The sequence below is a fragment of the Carlito syrichta genome, unplaced genomic scaffold (genome assembly GCF_000164805.1).
Source record: "Carlito syrichta isolate Samal-C Ts95f unplaced genomic scaffold, Tarsius_syrichta-2.0.1 Scaffold153593, whole genome shotgun sequence".
NCBI classification, from domain to species: Eukaryota; Metazoa; Chordata; class Mammalia; order Primates; family Tarsiidae; genus Carlito; species Carlito syrichta.
In genome coordinates, this window is record NW_007097689.1 from 160611 (window position 1) to 181921 (window position 21311).

The 21311-nt window shown below is 49.3% G+C and overlaps 3 protein-coding genes across 4 annotated transcripts in view; 2 read left to right on the forward strand and 1 right to left on the reverse strand.

Annotated features, from left to right (window-relative positions):
* Window positions 1-9415, forward strand: part of ATXN2L (ataxin 2 like) — a 14008-nt gene extending 4593 nt beyond the window's left edge. Inside the window, exons 7-23 of the mRNA XM_021708928.1 lie at window positions 793-884; window positions 1346-1546; window positions 2162-2337; window positions 2495-2605; window positions 3598-3792; window positions 3881-3952; window positions 4148-4218; window positions 4702-4997; window positions 5079-5148; window positions 6243-6389; window positions 6521-6593; window positions 6687-6874; window positions 7207-7336; window positions 7433-7554; window positions 7719-7931; window positions 8105-8294; window positions 8924-9415. Of these exons, the coding sequence (XP_021564603.1) occupies window positions 793-884; window positions 1346-1546; window positions 2162-2337; window positions 2495-2605; window positions 3598-3792; window positions 3881-3952; window positions 4148-4218; window positions 4702-4997; window positions 5079-5148; window positions 6243-6389; window positions 6521-6593; window positions 6687-6874; window positions 7207-7336; window positions 7433-7554; window positions 7719-7931; window positions 8105-8294; window positions 8924-8973 (2397 nt within the window). The 3' untranslated portion in view covers window positions 8974-9415. The remainder of the gene's footprint in view (window positions 1-792; window positions 885-1345; window positions 1547-2161; window positions 2338-2494; window positions 2606-3597; window positions 3793-3880; window positions 3953-4147; window positions 4219-4701; window positions 4998-5078; window positions 5149-6242; window positions 6390-6520; window positions 6594-6686; window positions 6875-7206; window positions 7337-7432; window positions 7555-7718; window positions 7932-8104; window positions 8295-8923) is intronic.
* A 4684-nt stretch (window positions 9416-14099) lies between these two features.
* Window positions 14100-17733, reverse strand: TUFM (Tu translation elongation factor, mitochondrial). 2 transcript variants are annotated; one of them, XM_008050692.1, is made up of 10 exons: window positions 17543-17733; window positions 17245-17439; window positions 16630-16796; window positions 16269-16373; window positions 16015-16179; window positions 15739-15871; window positions 15550-15654; window positions 15251-15402; window positions 15026-15145; window positions 14100-14470 (listed from the first exon to the last, which is right to left on the reverse strand). In XM_008050692.1, exons 1-10 carry the CDS (start codon window positions 17583-17585, stop codon window positions 14297-14299), a joined length of 1359 nt encoding a protein of 452 aa, XP_008048883.1. In that variant the 5' UTR covers window positions 17586-17733; the 3' UTR covers window positions 14100-14296. The 2 variants fall into 2 exon arrangements, with proteins under 2 accessions (XP_008048883.1, XP_008048884.1); XM_008050693.2 differs by having other exon boundaries at window positions 14120-14470; window positions 15634-15654.
* A 442-nt stretch (window positions 17734-18175) lies between these two features.
* Window positions 18176-21311, forward strand: part of SH2B1 (SH2B adaptor protein 1) — a 21702-nt gene continuing 18566 nt past the window's right edge. The window contains exon 1 of the mRNA XM_021708929.1: window positions 18176-18288. The gene's annotated coding sequence lies outside the window, so the exon portion shown is untranslated. The remainder of the gene's footprint in view (window positions 18289-21311) is intronic.

Genomic DNA, 21311 nt, shown 5'->3' on the forward strand with positions numbered 1-21311 from the left:
AGTGAGACTCCAACTCAAAAAAAAAATTAGCTGGGCATGGTGGCGCACACCTGTAGTTCCAGCTACTTGAAAGGCTGAGGTGGAAGGATCACTTGAGCCCAGCAGGTCGTGGCTGCGGTAGCTGTGAGCATGCCACTGCACTCCTCCTGGGCAACAGAGTGAGACTCCAACTCAAAAATAAATAAATAAATAAAAATGGTACTCTGTTGAAACTTTAGAAAATGTATACCTTTGCATATGTGTCCTAATTTTTCTGGAATATCCTGTAAACAGATGTGTTAGATTTTAGGAGTTTTCAGTTTTACTAGTTATTGCCACTTTGTGCTTCAGCTGTTAGTACCAGTTGACACTCCTACCAGCCATGTTGCTATTTTTTTTTTTTCATTCTGGGTTTGGTCACATTTTTAAGTTTTTTGTTTGTTTGTTGAGTCAGGATCTCACTTTGTTGCCCAGGCTGGCATGATCACGGCCTACTACAGCCTCGACTTCCTAGAGTCAGGCAATCCTTCTGCCTCTATCTCCTAAGTAGCTGGGACTACAGGTGTGCAACACCATGCCCAGCTAATTTTTTGATGTTTTTTGTAGAGATGAGGTCTTGCTATGTTTTCCAGGCTGGTCTCGAATCCTAGGCTCAAGCAATTTTCCTGCCTCGGCTTCCCAAAGTGCTGGGATTACAGGTGTGAGCCACTGCACTCATCCACCTTTTCAAGTTTTTAACTTGATGGAAGGGATGTGACATGTCATTGCTGCTTTCCTTGCTGGGTTTTAAAGCATTCTATTCCCCCTTCCCAGTCCAATGGATGGGACCCCAATGAAATGTTCAAGTTCAATGAGGAGAACTATGGTGTGAAGACCACCTATGATAGCAGTCTCTCTTCTTACACGTAAGTGTCTTGGTACTTCCCAGGTGGTGCAGTTTGTTGTGTGGGATCACTGACAGAAGACAAATCGCTAGATGGTACATAGTTGTAACTCATTCTATTCTGAATGTTATGGTTGTCCCCCATCCCCGCTCCTACTCTGCCTTGTGGAACTGCTCCCTCAGAGATTTGTTCTTTTCCTGTCTCCATGCCACCCCACAGGTAGACTAAACTGCCTTTTTTTTTAAATCTACCCATTTCTTTCTCCTCGAGGTTAAAACATAAGCCTCTGTGTGCTCCTCACATCCAGAGATATGCCTTGGTACTCTGCCTGGGACCCAGTAGATGCCTGTTACATACATGTTAATTTGTTGTAGGAATTAAATAGCCATATGCCAGAACTGGTGATAGGACTAATAGAAATTTTTTCTTATTTTCCTCCTTTGTCCTCTGGCACTGGTTGTGGTCTATGGATGTTCTCTCAGGGTGCCCTTAGAAAAGGACAACTCAGAAGAGTTTCGTCAGCGGGAACTGCGTGCAGCCCAATTGGCTCGAGAGATTGAATCAAGCCCCCAGTACCGCCTGCGGATCGCCATGGAGAATGACGATGGGCGTACTGAAGAGGAGAAGCACAGTGCAGTCCAGCGACAGGGCTCAGGGCGAGAGAGCCCCAGCTTAGCATCCAGGTAATTTGCTGAGAGCAACCAGGGCTGTTTGGGCCTCACTATGTAGGGTCCAGGGTTGGACCAGGAGTTTTTGTGCACTGTTTAAGCTTTACAACCATGTGAAATGTAGGTTAATGCATAGTTATTTCCAATTTTTAGGTTTAGGAGATTGAAGCCTAGAGAGGTCGAATAATTTGCCCAATGTAACAAGGGGCAAAGCTTGTGGATTTAAGGAAAAAACCTTTTTTTCCCAGAATTTTGGTATACTTTCTTTTTCTTTGCGTGTTCATTTGTTTGTGCTATTCCCGTTACAAAAATGAAATATAACTATGTGGTCTGTGTCTTATAAAAACTACTCCTTGAACTACACTGTGGGCCTACCTTTTTCATAGATCAGGAGTAGAATTTTGGAACACTGGCCAGCTTGGTTGGGTCAGGGTTTATGTAACATTAGATCATAAGCTTGTAGTCACAAAACATTTAACTGGGGCAGATCTTCAAGTGGGATAGTGCCTAAGCCAGGCGGTGTGTCTGTGTGTTTGGGGGCAGGGTGTGGTTAGAAGAAGGAAAGACTTCATTTTTCCAAAATGTGTGGGTTTTGTTTCTCCCTGACCTTATTTGAACTTTTTACCCCAGGGAGGGGAAGTATATCCCTCTGCCACAACGAGTTCGGGAAGGTCCCCGGGGAGGAGTTCGATGCAGTAGCTCTCGGGGCGGCCGACCTGGCCTTAGCTCTTTGCCACCTCGTGGCCCTCACCATCTGGACAATAGCAGCCCTGGCCCAGGTTCTGAGACACGTGGTATCAATGGAGGTGAGTTCTGAGATTGATTTAGGGGGCAATGGGGAAGGGGGGAGACAGTAAGAAGGTGGGAGGGATAATTGAAAGGAGATGGATTGGAATGACTATGATGTAATAATGGGTACTCTGCCTCTTCTGACTTTTTCTTCATCTTTTTAAAAAAAAAAAGGCCCTTCCCGCATGTCCCCTAAGGCACAGCGGCCTCTGAGAGGTGCCAAGACTCTATCTTCACCCAGTAGTAGGCCTTCTGGAGAAGCTTCTGTTCCACCTCCTCCTGCAGGTAAAATTTAATAGTGTTGGATGAAGAGATGCGTAGAGATGTGTAGAGAAATGTAAATATGTCAATTGCTAGAATGCTTGGATAGAAGACAATTTGAAGATCTTTTTGGAGTTTGGATTTATCCTTTGTGGGAAGTAACTTTTTCAGTTTCCCTAGTGCAGAAGTCCAAGCCTAGCAATTCATGTGCAATGTCTGGCTGGCAAATGTCTTTTGTTAGGTTTGTTTGGTTTTTTTTTGAGTTGGAGTCTCACTGTCTCCCAGACTGGAGTGCAGTGGCCGCTCCCGGCCACCGCAGCCTCGACCTCCTGGGCTCTGGTGATCCTTCTGCCTCAGCCTTCCAAGTAGCTGGAACTACAGGCGCGCGCTACCACGCCCGGCTAATTTTTGATTTATTGTAGAGATGAGGTCTTACCAAGTTGCCCAGGCAGGTCTCCAATCTGCGGGCTCAGGCAATCCACTCACCTCAGCCTCCCAAAGGCGCGGGATTACAGGCTGAGCCACCGAGCCCAGCTTTTTGTTAGGTTTAAATTAGTTGCCAACATTAAAATATATAGATTTTATAATTATCAAAATAGATGCAGAGTTTTGCTGTGATACCCGGGTTGGTCTCAAACTTTTGGCTTCAAGCAATCTTCCTGCCTCTGCTTCCTAAAGTGCTGGAATTACAGGTGTGAGTCACTGTGCCTGGTCAGTTGCTAACATTTTAAAACAGGAGTTGAGAAAATTTCCAGTATTTGGAATTACAGAAAGTTCTGAGCCTGCCTTGCTCCATTGCTCTAGTTGGCTGGAACAGAATCACAACTGCTCCTTTGGGTTATTCATGATGTCTGTGAGGCTGTTCGCCTACTGTGTTATCTGTTTTGACCTAGACATTTAAGCTTGTGACTCTGGGTATAATAAAGTGTGTATGCTTTCTTGCTGTTTTAAGTAACACCCATACCCACTGCTGTTGATCAGCAGTAACCATTGTACAGCTTCCCCTTTTCTTCCAGTGGGCCGAATGTATCCCCCGCGCTCTCCCAAGTCTGCTGCCCCTGCCCCAATCTCAGCTTCCTGTCCTGAGCCTCCCATTGGCTCAGCAGTGCCAACCTCTTCAGCATCTATTCCTGTGACATCATCAGTTGCAGATCCTGTAGTGGGTTCCATTTCCCCAGCTTCTCCAAAGATCTCCCTGGCCCCCACAGATGGTAAGAGTCAAATGTTTGGGGGCCTTAGACGATGGGAAATGTGGTTCTGGACAGAATGACCTTCAGGCATCTCTCTTTCCTTGCCTAGTAAAAGAACTCTCTACTAAGGAACCTGGGAGAACTCTGGAGCCCCAAGAGCTGGCCCGGATAGCTGGGAAAGGTGAGGGTTTTTTTTTCTGCTGAGGACTAATGCTCTTTTGTTTGAGAGACCATTTTAGTTAGGACGTTTATTGGAATTCAGAAGCAGGCAATGTCTCTTAATTTCTCTTTTAGGATACCCAAGAGTTTCTTTCTTGCTTTCTTCTTTGAGAAAGAACATACTCTATTTTCTCCTTTTTCACTGTTTTTTTAATAGTCCCTGGACTTCAGAATGAACAGAAACGATTTCAACTGGAAGAACTGAGAAAGTTTGGGGCCCAGTTTAAGGTGAGAGAACTGTGGAAAGGAGCTAGTATGCTAAGCAGGGTGAAGGGGTGTGGGGTGGTTTATAGAAGAGACGAAGGACTAGGTGGAATAGAAGAGATGTGATCAGCCGGGCACAGTAGCTCACGCCTATCATCCCAGGACTTTGAGAGGCTGAGATGAGAGGATTGCCTGAGCTCACAGGTTTGAGACCAACCTGGGCAATTTGGTGAGATCTCATCTCTATACTAAATCCAAAAATTAGCTAGGCTTGGTAGTGCATGCCTATAGTTCAGCTACTTGGAAGGCTGAGGCGGAAGGATCACCTGAGCCCAGCCGGTGAAGACTGCAGTGGCTGTGAGCGTGCCACTGTACTCCAGGCCTGGGCAACAGGGTGAGACTCCAACTCAAAAAGAAGAGAAGAGATGAGATCAGCAAGGATGAAAGAAGGAAGCAAGGCCTGGGTCTGGGTTGGACTGTGCTACATGTGGATTTCTCTCCTTTCAGCTTCAGCCCAGTAACTCCCCTGAGACTGGCCTGGATCCTTTTCCTCCCCGGATCTTAATGGAGGAGGCTAAAGGGAAGGAGAAGGAGGTTGATGGCCTATTGACTTCAGAGCCCATGGGGTCCCCTGTCTCCTCCAAGACAGAGTCCATATCGGATAAGGAGGACAAACCACCTCTGGCATCAGTAGGAGGCACTGAGGGGCCAGAGCAGCCCCCACCACCTTGCCCAAGCCAAACCGGCAGTCCCCCGGTGGGCCTCATCAAGGGAGATGACAAGGATGAGGGCCCCGTTGCTGAGTAAGTGGGATGGGAAATTGGGTGGATGTCAGGTTGTTGAGAGGAGCAGGCCATAAGGATTCACTTTACTTTCTCTCATAGACAAGTAAAGAAATCAACATTGAACCCCAATGCCAAGGAGTTCAATCCCACAAAACCTCTACTTTCCGTGGTAAGCTGGAATGGGAAGGTATGGATTTTGGTTTCCATGAGGGAAACTTGGGAGGCGCTTATACAAGGGGGACCCAAAAAAGCTGGAATTATTTTTTTGGAGGGCAGGTCCCCACTAGGTAAGTGTTCTAGAAACTCATTGGCATCAGTATACCAGCTAGTGTCGTGAGAGGCTGCTTTTAGCTGCAGTGAAACATTTTTGGAGATCCTTTCGACGGTTTGCCCATTTCGTGATGGGTGATCTCTGTGAACAACCTGCCCACATGGCGCTGATGTTCAGCAGTTTTTGACCAAAAGCGGCATGACCCCCATGCCCCACCCTCCCGCTTCACCCTGTCTCGGCCCTGAGTGACTTTTTTTTGTTTCCCCGGGTGAAAAAAGTCCTTAAAGGGAAACGTTTTTGCCCATGTGGAAGAGGTGAAACAAAAAACGGCAGAAGCACTAGAGGGCATCAAAATTGACAAGTTCCAAACCAGTTTTGAGCAGTGGAAAAAGCATCTCGATAGGTGTATTGGATCAAACGGAGAGTTCTTTCAAGGTGACTGAAGTTTAAACATGTAAGAATAAACATTTTTTAATAAATAGATTCCGGGTTTTTTTTTTGGGTCCCCCCTCATAGATCAGTGTGGGGGGCACTTGACTTACTGGGGCCATCTGACTGGCAGGCAGTGTGAGGGGACGTTCTAAAAATGTAGGACGATAGTTTTTGTGCTATTTTGGGTAAGATGGACTCAAGTCTTCAGGGTTAGATGATAAGGAATCCTGATGAGTCTGACAAGTATGTTTTGAATTTTTATTTGGTTGTTAGCATTTGGCTTAGAGAGTGTTTGAGTGGAGTAGTTATGAACATAGGATTCCTTTGGGCCGACTGTTTTGGCTTGGATCCCTGTACTTACAGTGTTTGTGATCTTGACCAAGCCACTGAAATTCTCTGCCTCAGTTCCCTTGCCTATATTTAGGTTTGATGTGAGGCTTAATCGAGATAAAGCACAGAATGAGTGTGTATGGCACACAGCATTCCACGAATGCTAGCTATTATTATAGGCATGGCTGGGAGTGGAGGAGAGGGTACAAAAGCTCCTTTGTCTCTTACAGAACAAATCTACTAGTACCCCAACCTCTCCGGGGCCCCGGACTCATTCAACTCCCTCCATCCCGGTGCTGACGGCGGGCCAGAGTGGGCTATATAGCCCCCAGTACATCTCCTACATACCTCAGATCCACATGGGACCAGCTGTGCAGGTAACAGAAAAGAGTGGTTGGGCCCCGAGTAAGAGGGGTGGGATTGGTTGGGCTGGGGGAGGGGTCAGGTCAGGCTTGTTCTGGGCACTTAGAAGTAAGTCATTCCACCTCATCTGTGTTCTTGTCCCTAGGCACCTCAGATGTATCCATATCCTGTATCCAATTCAGTGCCTGGGCAGCAGGGCAAGTACCGGGGAGCAAAAGGTGAGCAGGGTTGGGAGGGGCAGTCAGCGGGGCTGCCAAGTGCCTCCTGGCAGATGGAGCTTGAGCTCTGCTCTATTTTCCCCCCATTCCCAGGCTCCCTTCCCCCCCAGCGCTCGGACCAACACCAGCCAGCCTCAGCCCCTCCGATGATGCAGGCTGCTGCTGCTGCTGGCCCACCTCTGGTGGCTGCCACACCTTATTCTTCCTACATCCCCTATAACCCACAGCAGTTCCCAGGCCAGCCTGCCATGATGCAACCCATGGCTCACTACCCCTCACAGGTGACTGTGGCATAGGTGGGAAGTGGGGATACAGAGCCCCTGCTAGGGCTCCTCTCTTCTCCATAGAGCTGAGTGAGGGAGGCAGGTGGTGTTCTGGGTAGTATTGACTGATTACGAGGTTGGTGGTTGAACTCTGGCTGGGGTAGGACCTGTAACACGGCATTGAACATCTGCGCCTCAGTTTTTTCTTCTGAGGTAGTATTTGTTAGGATTGTTGTGAGTTGCTAAATCAGTAAATAATTGTGACAAGGCCCAAGCAGTGCTGTGCACACAATGATAGACAGGAGGATGCACCTCCCTATTCTGCTGACCACTTCTCTCTGTCCCACCAGCCGGTGTTTGCCCCCATGCTTCAAAGCAACCCACGCATGCTGACGTCGGGTAGCCATCCCCAGGCCATTGTGTCATCCTCCACTCCTCAGTACCCCTCTGCAGAGCAGCCCACCCCCCAAGCCCTTTATGGTGAGTTCTGCTTTGCCTTTCCCTTTACTCTGGAGTCTGTTCCTTGGCCCCGTCTGGTGTGCTCAGCACTGGTTCTCTCTCTCTTTCCTGCTGTAGCCACTGTTCACCAGTCCTACCCACACCATGCCACGCAGCTCCATGCCCACCAGCCGCAGCCGGCTACCACGCCTACTGGGAGCCAGCCGCAGTCCCAGCATGCAGCCCCCAGTCCTGTCCAGGTGCCTGTCATGGGGGACTGAGTGGTTAGGCAAGGAAGGATGGCTGGAAGAGAGGGATATAGCTAGGGGTTTTTCCTCAGCAGGGAGGATCAGATGTCAGGGGGTGGTTGGTCTGGGTATCAGAGGGGTGGGTGGCTCTCTCACCCTTCCCCTCCCCCTGACAGCATCAGGCGGGGCAGGCCCCACACCTGGGCAGTGGACAGCCACAGCAGAATCTGTACCACCCAGGGGCCCTGACAGGCACGCCGCCCTCTCTGCCACCGGGACCTTCTGCCCAGTCCCCTCAGAGCAGCTTCCCCCAGCCAGCCGCTGTGTATGCCATCCATGCCCACCAGCAGCTGCCCCACGGCTTCACCAACATGGCCCATGTTACCCAGGTGAGACCCTAAGGGACCCACTTCCTCTGGGACTATTTGCTAGAGAACGGGAGCCACGGGGCTGTCCCTTTCCAGAGTCCTTGGCACTGCCTTTGCACTGTGTTCCCTGACACCAAGGCTTTCAGCCTATCTCCCACTTTTGTGGTACTCTCAGCTACTTTTTTTTTCTACAGGCCCATGTCCAAACTGGAATCACAGCAGCCCCGCCCCCTCACCCTGGGGCTCCCCACCCGCCCCAGGTGATGCTGCTGCACCCACCCCAGAGTCATGGGGGGCCCCCCCAAGGCGCGGTGCCCCAGAGTGGGGTGCCTGCACTCTCAGCTTCCACACCCTCACCCTACCCCTACATCGGACACCCCCAAGGTGAGCAGCCTGGCCAGGCGCCTGGATTTCCAGGAGGAGCCGATGACAGGATTCGTGAGTTCTCGTTAGGTGGGGGAATTTGGCATGGAAGAGCTGAGGGGCTGCAGGTGGGGCAGGATGCACGGGTTCTGGGTGGGGAATGAGGGGTCTTGGAGGCAGGGCTGTCCCACAGGGCGCCCGCCGACCTGCACCTGTCTGTGAAGTATGTAGGGTGGGCAGAAGCCACAGTCGCCGCCGCCAGGGGCTTGCTCCTGGCTCTGTCCTTTGCTTCCCTCCGTCCTCGCTCAGTTGTGATCCAGCAGCCCCCCTCCCCACTGCCTCCCCAGCTCTCAGTGACCCCGACTGTCTCCTGACTTAGCCGAGGTAAGGTCAGCGCAGCAGACAGGGCCAGGCTGGGGTGTGGGGGGCTGAGCTGGGCACACGAGTAAGGGCTCTGGCTTACTGGGAAACAGCGATTGACCTGTGCTTCTGACAGCCCCATGAGACACCTTGAGGAGGCCGCTCCTACCCAAACACACCCCACATCCCCCGCTGGACGGCATTGGATGAAGGGACAGCTGCTTGGGTTCTAATGCTCCTGCTCTCTTCTCTTTCCCCTCCAACCAGTTCAATCTCATCCCTCCCAGCAGCTCCCCTTCCACCCCCCGGGGAACTGAAGATTGTCCTGGCCGCGACCTGAGACCTCCATGAGTGGAGGGAAGAGTGATCTATGTCTCTTCCCCCAGCAGCTCGGACCAGTCCCAGCCCCCCAATCCCCCCTTTCCCCCTGGGGGAGCTGGGGAATTCCTGCCAAGCACCTTGAATGGGAGGGCTTCAATGTGGGCAGGGCCAGGGTCCAGCAGGGGTGGGGGGTTCCTGCTCTGCCCCTGCCCGTTCCCACCCAATCTTGCCCTCCCATCCTCTCATCTATTACCCCGCTGGAGATGGAAGATCTTTTATTTTCTATTATTTATAACTTCAGACTTGGGCCCCCCTGTTCTTTCTTTCCCATTAACTTGAGTGACCTGTGTGAGAGACAGACAGACAGATGCCCCATAAGGATGGTTGGACAAGGACTTTTACTTTTTATTACATAAAAAAATATTAAAAAATAAATAAAAAATAAAATTTTAAACTAACTTGCCTATAGTTTCCTCTTTGGAGACTAGAATGTAAGGTTATTGCTGTCTTACGTGTAGTTGGTATTTTCTTTCCTTGTAAGAATTGTAGCCAGTTCTAAATCTAGGATGAAGGGGAGTCAAATCGGGGTCTTAAGATATGCATTTGTTGGTGGGCTACAGAATTAATGTTCTCAGGTTGTGTAATTGATGACTGAAGCTCTGGATAACTGGATGGCCAAAGGTGTGTGAGGTGGGAGTCCTCTTCCCAAAATGGAGCCGTGTTGTAGTGTGGTCCCCAAGGATGCTGCCCCAGCTGGCTCTGGAAGCGTTGCTACCCAGGTCTTCCAACCTCCCAGTGACTGCGTCTCATCTCAAGGTTGATCTAACGTTTCAGCTGTAATGTAAAGACTTCATGAATTATGACCAGAACTTTATGCTTTATGTTGAAAGCTCTTTTAGTGTTTCTGGCCGTTATGATTAAAGGCCTGATTGATGAACAGCTGAGTTCTTGGGTGTAGAGGGCTATAAAGGTGAAGCTAGTGGAAGAGGGGAGGGGACTGGTTGGGGAGCCAGGTTTAAGGGAACAAGAGTTAAATTGGCAATTATGGATGGGACAAGATTGAAGCATGGGGTGAAGAAATGATAACAGGCTTCAGAGGAAGTGCTTTTTCGAGGAGGCAGCTTGAAATTCTCACTGAGGCCTAATGGTTTCCTTTTCTGTAAAGTGGAGATAATTACACCCATACAGGACGGAGGTTGTTGCTCAGTGGTAGGTAGGCGTGTTAGAGCATGGACAAAAGCCAGAGAAAATTGGCTGAGACTAGGGCAGAAAGAATATACAGGGTATGAGAATTTGAAACTCAGTGATAAGTGAGCATGCCGAGAAGAGGAGAGACTGTTAAGTTAAAAAGGATTTTATGTGGCAGCCACTTGACTGCTAAAAATGGACAGGCTTGGGTTGATTTCAGAACACAGGACAGGTGGGGGGGGCAGTATAGCCACTGGAAAGCTTTCAATTGGAGGTGCAGGTGGAGATAAGCATCTCTAGTGTGAAATGTGATTGCAGGTATTACTGAGCAGTCCTTTTTGATATTTTATGGAAGGATTACAGATTGGTTATAGTTTGACTTACACAATAGTCCCTCATCTATGGTGGGGTTATATTCCAAGCCTCCCATTGGATGCTGAAAACAGTTGATAGTATTGAACCCTGTGTATACGAGGTCTGATAATTAAGTTCGCAAACTTATCCTAGAAAAAGCGCTACCTGAATATCTGTGACTACGGATACCTTTGAAGTACTCCCCTTGGGAAGCTGTGCACCAACACAAGTGCTAGTCTGCCTATCAAAGCAATTTTGGAACTTTTCTGGAATGGTCATCAGAACTATTATCATACTACCCTTGATGTCCTGGATGTCATCAAAACGTCTTCCTTTCAATATTTCCTGTATATTCAGGTATAGAAAAAAGTCATCGGGGGCCAGATGAGGTGAGTAGAGAGGGTATTCCAGTACAGTCGTTTGGTTGATGCAAGAGCTCCTTCAGGACTGTTTTCACACACACCTTTCTCATGCCAATATTTTCAGTTAAGATTTTCCTGTTTCTCTTATTGGTGGTGGTTTGGTCTGCTGTGCATCTCACAGCTGATGATTTTGACACACAACTCTACAAGTTTTTGCAATATTTTTGTCAGTTCTGTTTGTTACTGGCTGGCCTGACCTCTCCATCAATGATGCGCTCTCCCCTCAGAAAAACGAGTCCATTTGTATACTGGCGCTTTCTTCATGGCATTATCCCCATAAACTTGGACTAACATGTCCCTGATTTCACTTCCTTTCTTGCCAAGTTGGATAAGAAATTTAACGTTTGTGGCTCTCATGTAAGCTCCAACATTCTCATGACGGCACACAAAAACATGCAATGAGTTGCCACTCAGCAAGACACTGCCACACGTTGACACAGACAGCATGTGAGACACCAAGGTTGTGAAACCTTATTGAGTTGTTTGTACACTACTGCTAATGTAGGTGCATGGTGGCAAGTTCAGGAACTTACTTGCCAAATCTTGAAGTTTGCTTTTTCCTATAAATACATACCTATGATAAAAATTTATAAATTAGGCACAGTACTCTTGTGCTTTGGGGCCATTACTAAGTAAAATAAGGGCTACTTGAATACAAGCTCTGCAGTTCTATTGACAATCCACCTGATAACTATTAAGTGATTAACAGGCAAATGGATGGCTCGTGTCTTGGGTGGGAGATACAGTGAGCTTGCGAGAAATTTCATCATGCTACTCAGAATGGTGCACATTCATTTCTGGAATTTTTTCATTTAATATTTTCAGAACAAGGTTGACTGCTGGTAACTAAAACTACAGATAAAGGAGCACTACTGTTTATTATCTTTGAGCAGAAATCTCAAAAGTTGAAAGGGAACCTAGCCCTCATCTAGTCAGGAATTTCCTTGTGAAACTTTTCATCCTTACCTTGAACACTGAAGATAAAATAGATCTGCCCTATCATTGGACAGTACTTTTTGCAGAGCTCTTACATCCTCCTCCTCTCTCACGTATTGCTCTTATTTTACCTCTGTTCGGAGGCAAAGATCAGGTTTGAGTCTTCTCAAAGCAGCTCTCAGGTTGGGCCCAAGAGCCTTCTTTTCTGGGTACTTGTTTCAGTTATCCTGGGTATATTCTTTTGTCAGGATGCAAGTATGAAAGGGGTACCCATTAATCCCTGCTGTTACTTTTGCTTAGGGTCAGCATCCTTGCCTCAGTCATTGTTCCAAGTTTTTGTTGAGTTGGAGTCTCATTCTGTCACCCAGATTTGAATGGCAGCCTCGACCTGCTGGGCTCAGGTGATCCTTCCGCCTCAGCCATCTAAGTAGCTGGAATTACAGGCACCTGCCACCATGCCCGACTAATTTTTTGGTTTGTTTTAGATATGAGGTCTTGCCAAGTTGTCCAGGCTGGTCTCAAACCCACGGGCTCAGGCATTCCTCTCACCTTGGCTTCCCAAGGTGTGCTGGGTTATAGGTGTGAGCCACCACACCTGGCCTCATTCCAAGTTTTAAAACATCCACTCAGCATCTTATTCCCTACACATTTAATAAATGGCCTTTTTCTTAATTTTAAATCTCAGTAAATGTTGGAAATGAAACTTCAATTTCTACTCCTAGGCTTGTAACTGGTAATAATGCAGTGATGACCCACTTCAGGAGGTGATTATTTAACTTGGCTGAGATTATGTACTTACCAAGTACCTCTTTATGCTGGGTCTTAGAGATAAAATACAGACATTTACTTCATTTTACTGCACTTCACAGGTCATGGCATTTCTGCAAATTGAAGGATTTGACAACACTGTCAACAGCACCATTTTTCCAACATGTATTTTTGAGGAAGAAAGTTTTTTAATTAATGTGCATAAAGTGTGCAGTGTCTTCTAAAACTATTGCACAATTAACAGACTATAAGTGACCCTTGAACAACATGAGCTTGAACTGCACAGATCTACTTTTGTCAGATTTTTCCAAATAAGTTGTACTGAGTGTCTGCCACCCCTGAGACAGCAAAACCAAACAAACCCTCTTCAGCCTACTTCATGTTAAGACAAGGATGAAGACCTTCCATTTAATGTACTTCCACTTAGTAAATACATTTTCTTTCCCTTATGATTTTCCTAATACATTTTTTTCTAGATTACTTTATTGTAAGAATACAGTATGTGTTAATTGTTCTCAGGCTTCTGGTCAACAGTAGGCTACAAGTCATTCTGAGGGAATCAAAAGTTATATGTGGATTTTGGGTTCCGTGGGGAACAGGGTAAGTGCCCCCTAATTCCCATGTTGTTCAAGGGCCAGCTATAGTATAAATACAACTTTTACATTCACAGGGAGACCAGAAAAATTTGTGTGACTGACTTTATTGTGGTGGTCTGGAACTGAACTACAAGATTTCCAAGGGATGCCTGTTCTGTCCCCACTATCAGTTTAAACAGGTAGCTAGACATTAACCCAGTAAGTACTCAATGAGGAAGGAAGTAAGGTGAGTTTGGTACCTGAGCTGAGCCCACGCTGGTTCCAAGTGATAAGCAAATTCCTTCCCAGTATCTCCACGGGGCTTACCCAACATCCTAATGCAGCACCTTGCTAGGCAATCACCCAAAACTCACTGGACTACATTTCTCCCTTTCTCAAGCTGTCTCAGCTGTAATCATGGTTTAAAAAAAGACAGCTTTTGGCTGTGCACGGTGGCTCAAGACTATAATCCTAGCACTTTGGGAGACTGAGGTGAGATTGCCTGAGCCCAGGGGTTCCAGACCATCCTGGACAACTTGGTGAGACTTTCTCTCTACAATATATCAAAAAATTAACTGGGTGTGGTGGCATGTGCCTGTATTTCCACCTACTTGGAAGGCTGAGGCAGAAGGATCGCCTGAGCCCAGCAGGTGGCTGTAAGCATGCCACTGTACTTCAGCCTAGGCGACAGAGTAATGCTCCAACTCAAAAATAAAATAAAAATTAAAAAAAGACAGCTTTTCCCATAGGCCTGTATCGTAGAGATGGCCTCTTGATGTTAGAGAGGAACTCAGTTAAAATGGCTCTGGGATCTCAAGATCAGTTTGGCCTCCAACACCCTTTTTGTCCTTCCCCCATCCCCATCCTCTCCAACTTACACAAAGGACACAAGACACACAGGGTAGCTTACTATTCACAGAACAGTTTATTGGCTTGCCTTACCTGGCAGGCCACCCCTGCTGGCCAGGGGAAGTGTCCATCTAGTTGCACTCTGCTGAGTTGCAGCCTGTGCTGTGCCCTCAGGGGGCACCAGAAGCTGGAGGGAACGCTGGCCAAGGCAGCCATAAACAGAAGAAAACCTGCGCAGAGGTCCACAGACTCAACCCCACTTGAGGTTCTTGTCCTCCTCAGTCATGGCTGGCGTATCCGTGACCAGGCCAGTGCCAATGGTCCGGTTGCCATCTCGCAGAGTGAAACGCTGGCCTTTCTCTAAGATCATTGGCTGCCGCAAAATTAAGCCGAGCTTCAGGTCCTCTCCAGGCATGGCCAGCTCCTAGAGTAAGGAGAAAAGGACCATGTGTGGCCTTCAGGGTGCCTTTATGCCATAACTACTTGCTACTGCAGAGGTTAAGGGTCATGGGGAAATGCTTCATCCCTTCCAGTTGTCAGATAGATGCAAACAGCATATTCAAAATAGACCAAAAAGGGACTAGCAATCAATGCTCCTAAGACATGCTCTTGAGAAAAACATTCAGGAAATTGTGGGTAAAGCAGTTTCTTAGTCATAGGACTTCCACGAGCATTCATATACCGTGAACCACTGAACAACAGGAACGCTTTTCTAGGAAATCTTTCTGTGGGTGAGTGCTGGTATAGCTGAGCATTTCACCTGTTTCAGCCTAGGACACACTGGATGAGGACTGCCTCCCCAAGTCCACTGGTCAAGTCCCTCCCATCTGCTAGCTACACTGACAGCAGGCAACCTCTCTTTAGCCTCAGGAAATAAAGCCACTCAAGTAGTCACAGTGCATCTCTGGAGCTATAAGTGACGCAAAGTTGATATGAAGAGTGCCCCCTCCACTCCTTCATATTACTGTATCCACCATACCTTCCCTGCAGGTAAGACAATCCGACAGGCCATGTCCCAAGTCAGGGAAAACATGACAGGCATGAAGTGGGATACAAAGGGCTTGTGGCGGCCACCCTCCTCCTTGCTGAGAATATAGACCTGGAGAGAGAGCAAGGAGGGTGGAGCTGGGCTTGGCTGGAAGCCCTGCCACTATGCAGGGGATGATCTGGTGCGGCCCCACCCACCATCACCTGGCTCTCTCACCTGTGCCTCCACCTTCTGGTGGGGCTGGATGGAACCTGGCTTGACCATGACCAGGCCGCGCCTCACGTCCTCCCGCTTCAAGCCTCGGACCAGAGCCCCAAGATTATCCCCTGCCTCTGCCCTCTCCAGGCTCTTGTGGAACATTTCAATGCCTAGAAGGGAAGACAGAAAGGAGGAAGAAGGGACAAAGGAACAAGGGAGAAGGGTGTGAGGCAGAGGAAAGGTACAAGAAATCTGCAAGGAAAAAGGTCATCCTGGAGCCAGCCAACCCCTGGGTCCCAAGGCTTCCTTTTCTATACCTGTCACCACAGTGCGAATGTTCTTGCTATGTCCCAGGAACTCACATTCATCTCCCTTCTTTAAAATGCCACGCTCTAGTGTACCTGTCACCACCGTGCCCCGGCCTGGGAGGAAACAGGATGGGTCATCAGAGACCCTGGACTAAACTACTCCTGGAGAGAGGGCATATGAGCAAGCACAGTCCTCACCAGGGATTGAGTAAACTGACTCAACAGGCAGCAGGAAAGGCTTCTCCAGATCCCGGGTGGGCACTGGGATGTAAGTGTCCACAGCATCCAGCAGCTTCTGCACAGACTTCAGGCCTAGTTCAGGGTCACGTTGCTGTTGGAGGGAGGCGACAGGACTCTGAAATTCCCGTTCTACTCCTCTTACCAAGAGCCACTCCCTAGACACAGGGCAGAGCTCTGGATGCCCATCCAGCCTCATCCTCTGCAGCAGCAGCCCTGGCGGGACCCTGCCTTTACCTCAAGCGCACAGAGGGCAGAGCCTACGATGACTGGGGTCTCCTCCCCTTTGTAGCCAAACTCAGTGAGCAGTTCCCGGATCTCCAGCTCGACTAGCTCCACCATCTCAGAGTCCTGGACAGCGTCTGCCTTGTTCACATACACTACAACATGTTCTACCCCAATCTGTAGGTGGGAAACAGACAGGGATAGTGTCCTGATTGGTCCAGCTCCCCACTCTTCCTCCTTCCACCCCTACCCTGGTCCCCGAGTACCTGTTTGGCCAATAATAAATGCTCTCGGGTCTGGGGCATGGGGCCATCATTGGCTGCTACCACCAGGATGCAGCCATCAAGGGGTGCGGTGCCTGTGATCATATTCTGGGTAGAAGATTAGGAAGAGAGCAAACCACCTAGTTCAACAATCTCCCTAGCTCCATATCCACCCCGCCAAGTGTAGCAGTTAGAAACGGAAGCCCTTTCTCTGCCACCTCCTCACCACCCACTTTGAGTAGCCAAATCCATGATCTCATATCCAAACACTGTGAATCTCTTAATCCCCTCCCCTAAAGCCTAACATTTGTCTTCACAGGAGGGAGCTTCTATCCCTCTCCCTAGCGTCCCCAGCAATCCTCACCTTAACGTAATCTGCATGACCCGGGCAGTCAGTGTGGGCGTAGTGGCGGGTGGCAGTGCTATACTCCACATGGGCGGCATTGATGGTGATACCCCGAGCTCGCTCCTCCGGGGCATTGTCAATCTCCTCGTACTTCTTGAATTTAGCCCCACCTCCCTCGGCTAGAACTAAAGGAGGAAGACCACACACCTCTTAGATTAAGTGCCAGAGTTAGAGGCAGGGCTCAGGCCACACCCCTGGGTCACTCCCACTTAAATAAATGCCCTCCCTCAAATTTCAAAGTCTTCCGATAGTGATAACTGTGGGCCAGAAAGAACTCAGGAAGAATTGTAGAGGGGCTGCGACTTCTCCAGGGTAAAACCTTCTCTTACAGAGCCCTCCCCCTGCCTAGAGGGAAGCCATTCGGGGTCCTCCAATTTATGCATCACGAAAGTCTTCATCTTCAAGGGAAATCCGTCTCCTGTATCTTCCAATCCACCCCCCCGCGCTCAAGTTCGGACTCTTGGAGCCACAATAAATTCTTCCGGCAAACACTCGGCTGGCCCTACCTCCCTGGCTCCAAGTCCTGCCAACAGGCAGGGCGCCGCCGGATGCTTCCAGCCCAGGCCCACTCACTCTTAGTGATGGCCGCAGTCAGTGTGGTCTTGCCGTGGTCCACATGGCCGATAGTACCCACGTTCACGTGAGGCTTGTCCCGCACGTAGGTCTTCTTCGCCTCCACAGCCAGGCCGCGGCACAAGAGGGGCAATGCCGAGGCCTTCAGCGGCCGCAGCAGACCCTGCAGTAGTGAGGTCGGGCCAGCGCCCAGACCTGCCGGGACACAAGCTCCGAATCAGGGCTTGGGTCCGAGCCCAGCCACCCGCAACGTCCCTCACGTGTCCCTGCGCCGCCATCGTCCTCCCCGCCCTCTCACCGCTGAAGCGGGGCGTCGCGCGCAGCAGTGTGGCGGCCGCCATTGTGGTCGTACTCGCGCCCCGGAGACCGGGGGCCGGGGACCAGCAGCCAGCGCGTGCAACAGAGAAAGGGCACTTGCGGCTGGAGATCACTTCCGGCGGAAGTAAGGGCCAAGAGGGCAAGCCTGGGCTCCTCTAGCCACCAGTTTCTATGGCTACCTCGCCGACTTCCGGGCGCATGGCGTCATGGAGGAGGCTGGTGCCTCGGGAGCCCGGAAGGGTGGGGAGATTTTCCACAACTTGCTCGGGCCTCACAGGCTGAGAAGCAACATAGTTCTGGTTGACGGCCCCGGGGGGGTAAAGTTGGAGCGTCCCATAATGCACCAGCGCCCCCGAAGGCTCATGGACGTTGTAGTTTTCAGGGCGGCGGGCTGCGGAAGCACTTGGGGAAGGGGTTAGCTAGAGCTAGGCCGGATCCAGAGGGAGGGTCTCGCCCCCGGGAGTCAGAAGCAGCTCCGACGCGGGCTGCTTAAGAATGTCCTGGGGGCCGGGCGCGGTGGCTCACGCCTGTAATCCCAGCACTTTGGGAGGCCGAGGTGAGAGGATTGCCTGAGCCCAGCCTGGGCAACTTGGTGAGACCTCGTCTCTACAATAAATCAAGAAAAATTAGCCGGGCGTGGTGGCGCACACCTGTAGTTCCAGCTGGAGTCCGACTCACTTCGCGAGTTTTGCGAGAGATCTGGCGGCCTCGGTGCCGCAGCTGGAGGTAGGATCAGGTCCTGGACGCCTTTCGGGGTGGGGCTGTGTGACTTATCGCTCTCCTGAGCCCTTGAGTTTTGTTTTCTTCTCTGTAAAATGGGAATAGTCGTATCTACTTCAGAGGGAGATCCTGACGTCTGGCCCTGAGAGGAAGTTAACTGTAGTAGAAATTAGAGATAGAGTCCTGGGGCCTCCAGGTCCCAGAGTCCTTGGCTCAAATATCCGCCCCTCTGGCCTGCAGCTTGCAGGGACCCTGTACTGCCTAACCTCACAGGGTCAGAGCCCCCAAAACAGAACTTTTACTACCCACTTCTGCATCCCCCCAGCAATTCCCTTGATCGTCGTCGTCCAACCTACCCAGTTTTGATGACATCGAGGTTGAGGAGCCAGCTTGAAGAGCCTTAAGGACAGCCTGAATCTGTCTTTCTTTTCTTCCGTTCTTTCCTTCCTTCTTTCCTTCTATCCCCTCTCCTCTCCTCCCCCCTCTCCCCTCTCCTCTCCTCTCCTCCCCTCTCCTCCCTTCCCCCTCCTCCTTCCTTCTTTTCATTGAAGCCCCCCCCCTCGACCTGCTGGGCTTAGGTGACCCTTCTGCCTCAGCCATCCAAGTAGCTGGAACTACAGGCGCTCGGTACCACGTCCAGCTAATTTTTTAATTTATTGTAGAGATGAGGTCTCGCCATGTTGCTCAGGCTGGTCTTGAACCCCTGAGCTCAGGCAATCTTCTCGCCTCTGTCTCCCAAGGTACTGGGATTACAGGCGTGAGTTACTGTGCCTGGCAAAATAAATCAATTTAAAAGAACACTATTTAGTAGATAATAATAAGGAAGGTATGAATATATGGCACATTTTTTGGAAGGTGGTGAATGAATGACTGAAGTTTGAAGTGTCCAAAGGGTGAACAAATTTTCTAGAGCTATTGACTGTAGCATCCTCTGTAAGAGTGAATGGCTCAGTGAGAAAGCTTGGTTTACAGATAACAGATTTCTGGCTGGGTTATTTGTGAAGGGTATTAGGCAGCTTACAGAGTTGTGGGACAGACTGGAGAAATAATTGTAAGCCATAGAACTGATCTCACCTGATAAGAAAACTGCTACTGTCACTGTCAGCAAATAATAAATGCCAGGATTTGGACTCACCTGTAACAGCTACTGCTGGTGGCACTGAAACCATTTCTGCATCAAGAAAGTGAACTTCCCTTCCTCTAACCCCAAAGCCAGGCAAATTCAAAGCCTCACATGTATGTCATTGGAGAACCCTAGATCCCATGTCAGTGTTCCTGTGTCAGAAGAGACAGAGATGTATTCTAAGTTTGATGTTGGGTAGCAGGACTTATTGCAGGGTATTTCCCTGGATTTAGAGTCTCTTCTGGCGGGTATGGTGGCTTACACCTGTAATCCCAGCACTTTGGGAGGAGTAGGTGGGAGGATCTTTTGAGCCCAAGAGTTTGAGTCTAGCCTGGGCAACATAGCAAGACCCTGCCTCTACAAAAAATTTAGAGATAACCCAGGCACAGTGCCACAGGCTTGTGGTCCCAGCTACACATGAGGCCGAAGCGAGAGGATCACTTGAGCCCAGGAGTTTGAATGAGCTATGATTGCACCACTGCACTCCAGCCTGGGCAACAGAGCCAGGAAGGGAGAGAGGGAGGGAGGAAGAAATGAAGGAAGGAACGAAGGAAGGAAGGGTCTCTTCAAAAGATGCCCAGCCATACCTCTGACCAATATTATACTGAAAAAATGGAATAAGCACAATATGTGGATATGGTATTATGAATTTTGGCATAGCCACTAGAAGAAATATTGAGTCCAGAGTTGCAGAGATCAGGGGAGCCACCACCTGTGAAAACACTTGTGGGTAACGTTAAATGAAGAGAGAAGGTGATCTACCATGGAAAAATGCATGTGTACAAGGTTAACGATGAAGGGGTGGAGACAAAGGAAGTCAAAACAATTGTGACTTTAGAATGCTATGAATTTGCTTGGAAAGGGAGTGAGATTTTCTGTCTTTCAAATATTTACCTTTTGTGATTACAGTTGAAGAAAGAAAAGTTCTTTGTACAAAATCTCAAACTCTTTCATTTATTATTTTTTATTATTATTTTTATTTTATTTTATTTTTTTAGTTGGAGTCTTACTCTGTCACTCAGGCTGGAGTGCGGTAGCACACACACGGCCACCCCAGCGTCGACTTGCTAGGCTCTGGCGATCCTTCTGCCTCAGCCTTCCAAGTAGCCAGAACTACAGGCACACGCCACCATGCCTGGTGAATTTTTTTGTATTTATTGTAGAGACAAGGTCTCGCCAAGGTGCCTGAGTTGGGCTCAAACCCGTGGCTCAGGCAGTCCACTCGCCTCAACCTCCCAAAGTGCTGGGGGTTACAGGTTGAGCCACCGAGCCCGACCTGAACTCTTTTACTTATTTAATTTTTTTTTTTTTTTTTAGTCAGAGTCACACTGTTTTGCACAGGCTGGAGTGCAGTGGCACACTCACGGCCACCACAACCTCAACCTGCTGGGCTTAGGTGATTCTTCTGCCTCTGCTTTCCAAGTAGCTGGACCCATAGTTGTGCACCACCATGCCCGGCTATTTTTTTTTTTTTTAATTGTAGAGATGAGGTCTTATCATGTTGCCCAGGCAGGTCTCGAACCTCTTGACTCAGGCAATCCTCTCACCTCAGCCTCCTAAAGTGCTGGGGTTACAGGCGTGAGCTACCATGCCCAGCTGAGTCCTCACTTTTATGAAAAAGACATTGAGCTGGACGCGGCTCATGCCTGTAATCCCAGCACTTTGGGAGGTGGAGACAAGAGGATTGCCTGAGCTTAGGGGTTTAAGACCAGCCTGGGCAAGTTGGTGAGACCGCCTCTCTACAATAATAAAAAATTAGCCAAGCATGGTGGCACGTGCCTGTAGTTCTAGCTACTTGGAAGGCTGAGGCGAAAGGATCACCTGGAGCCCAGCAGGTCGAGGCTGTAGTGACTATGATTGTGCCACTGCACTCCAGCCTGGGTGACGGAGTGAAACTCCAATTCGG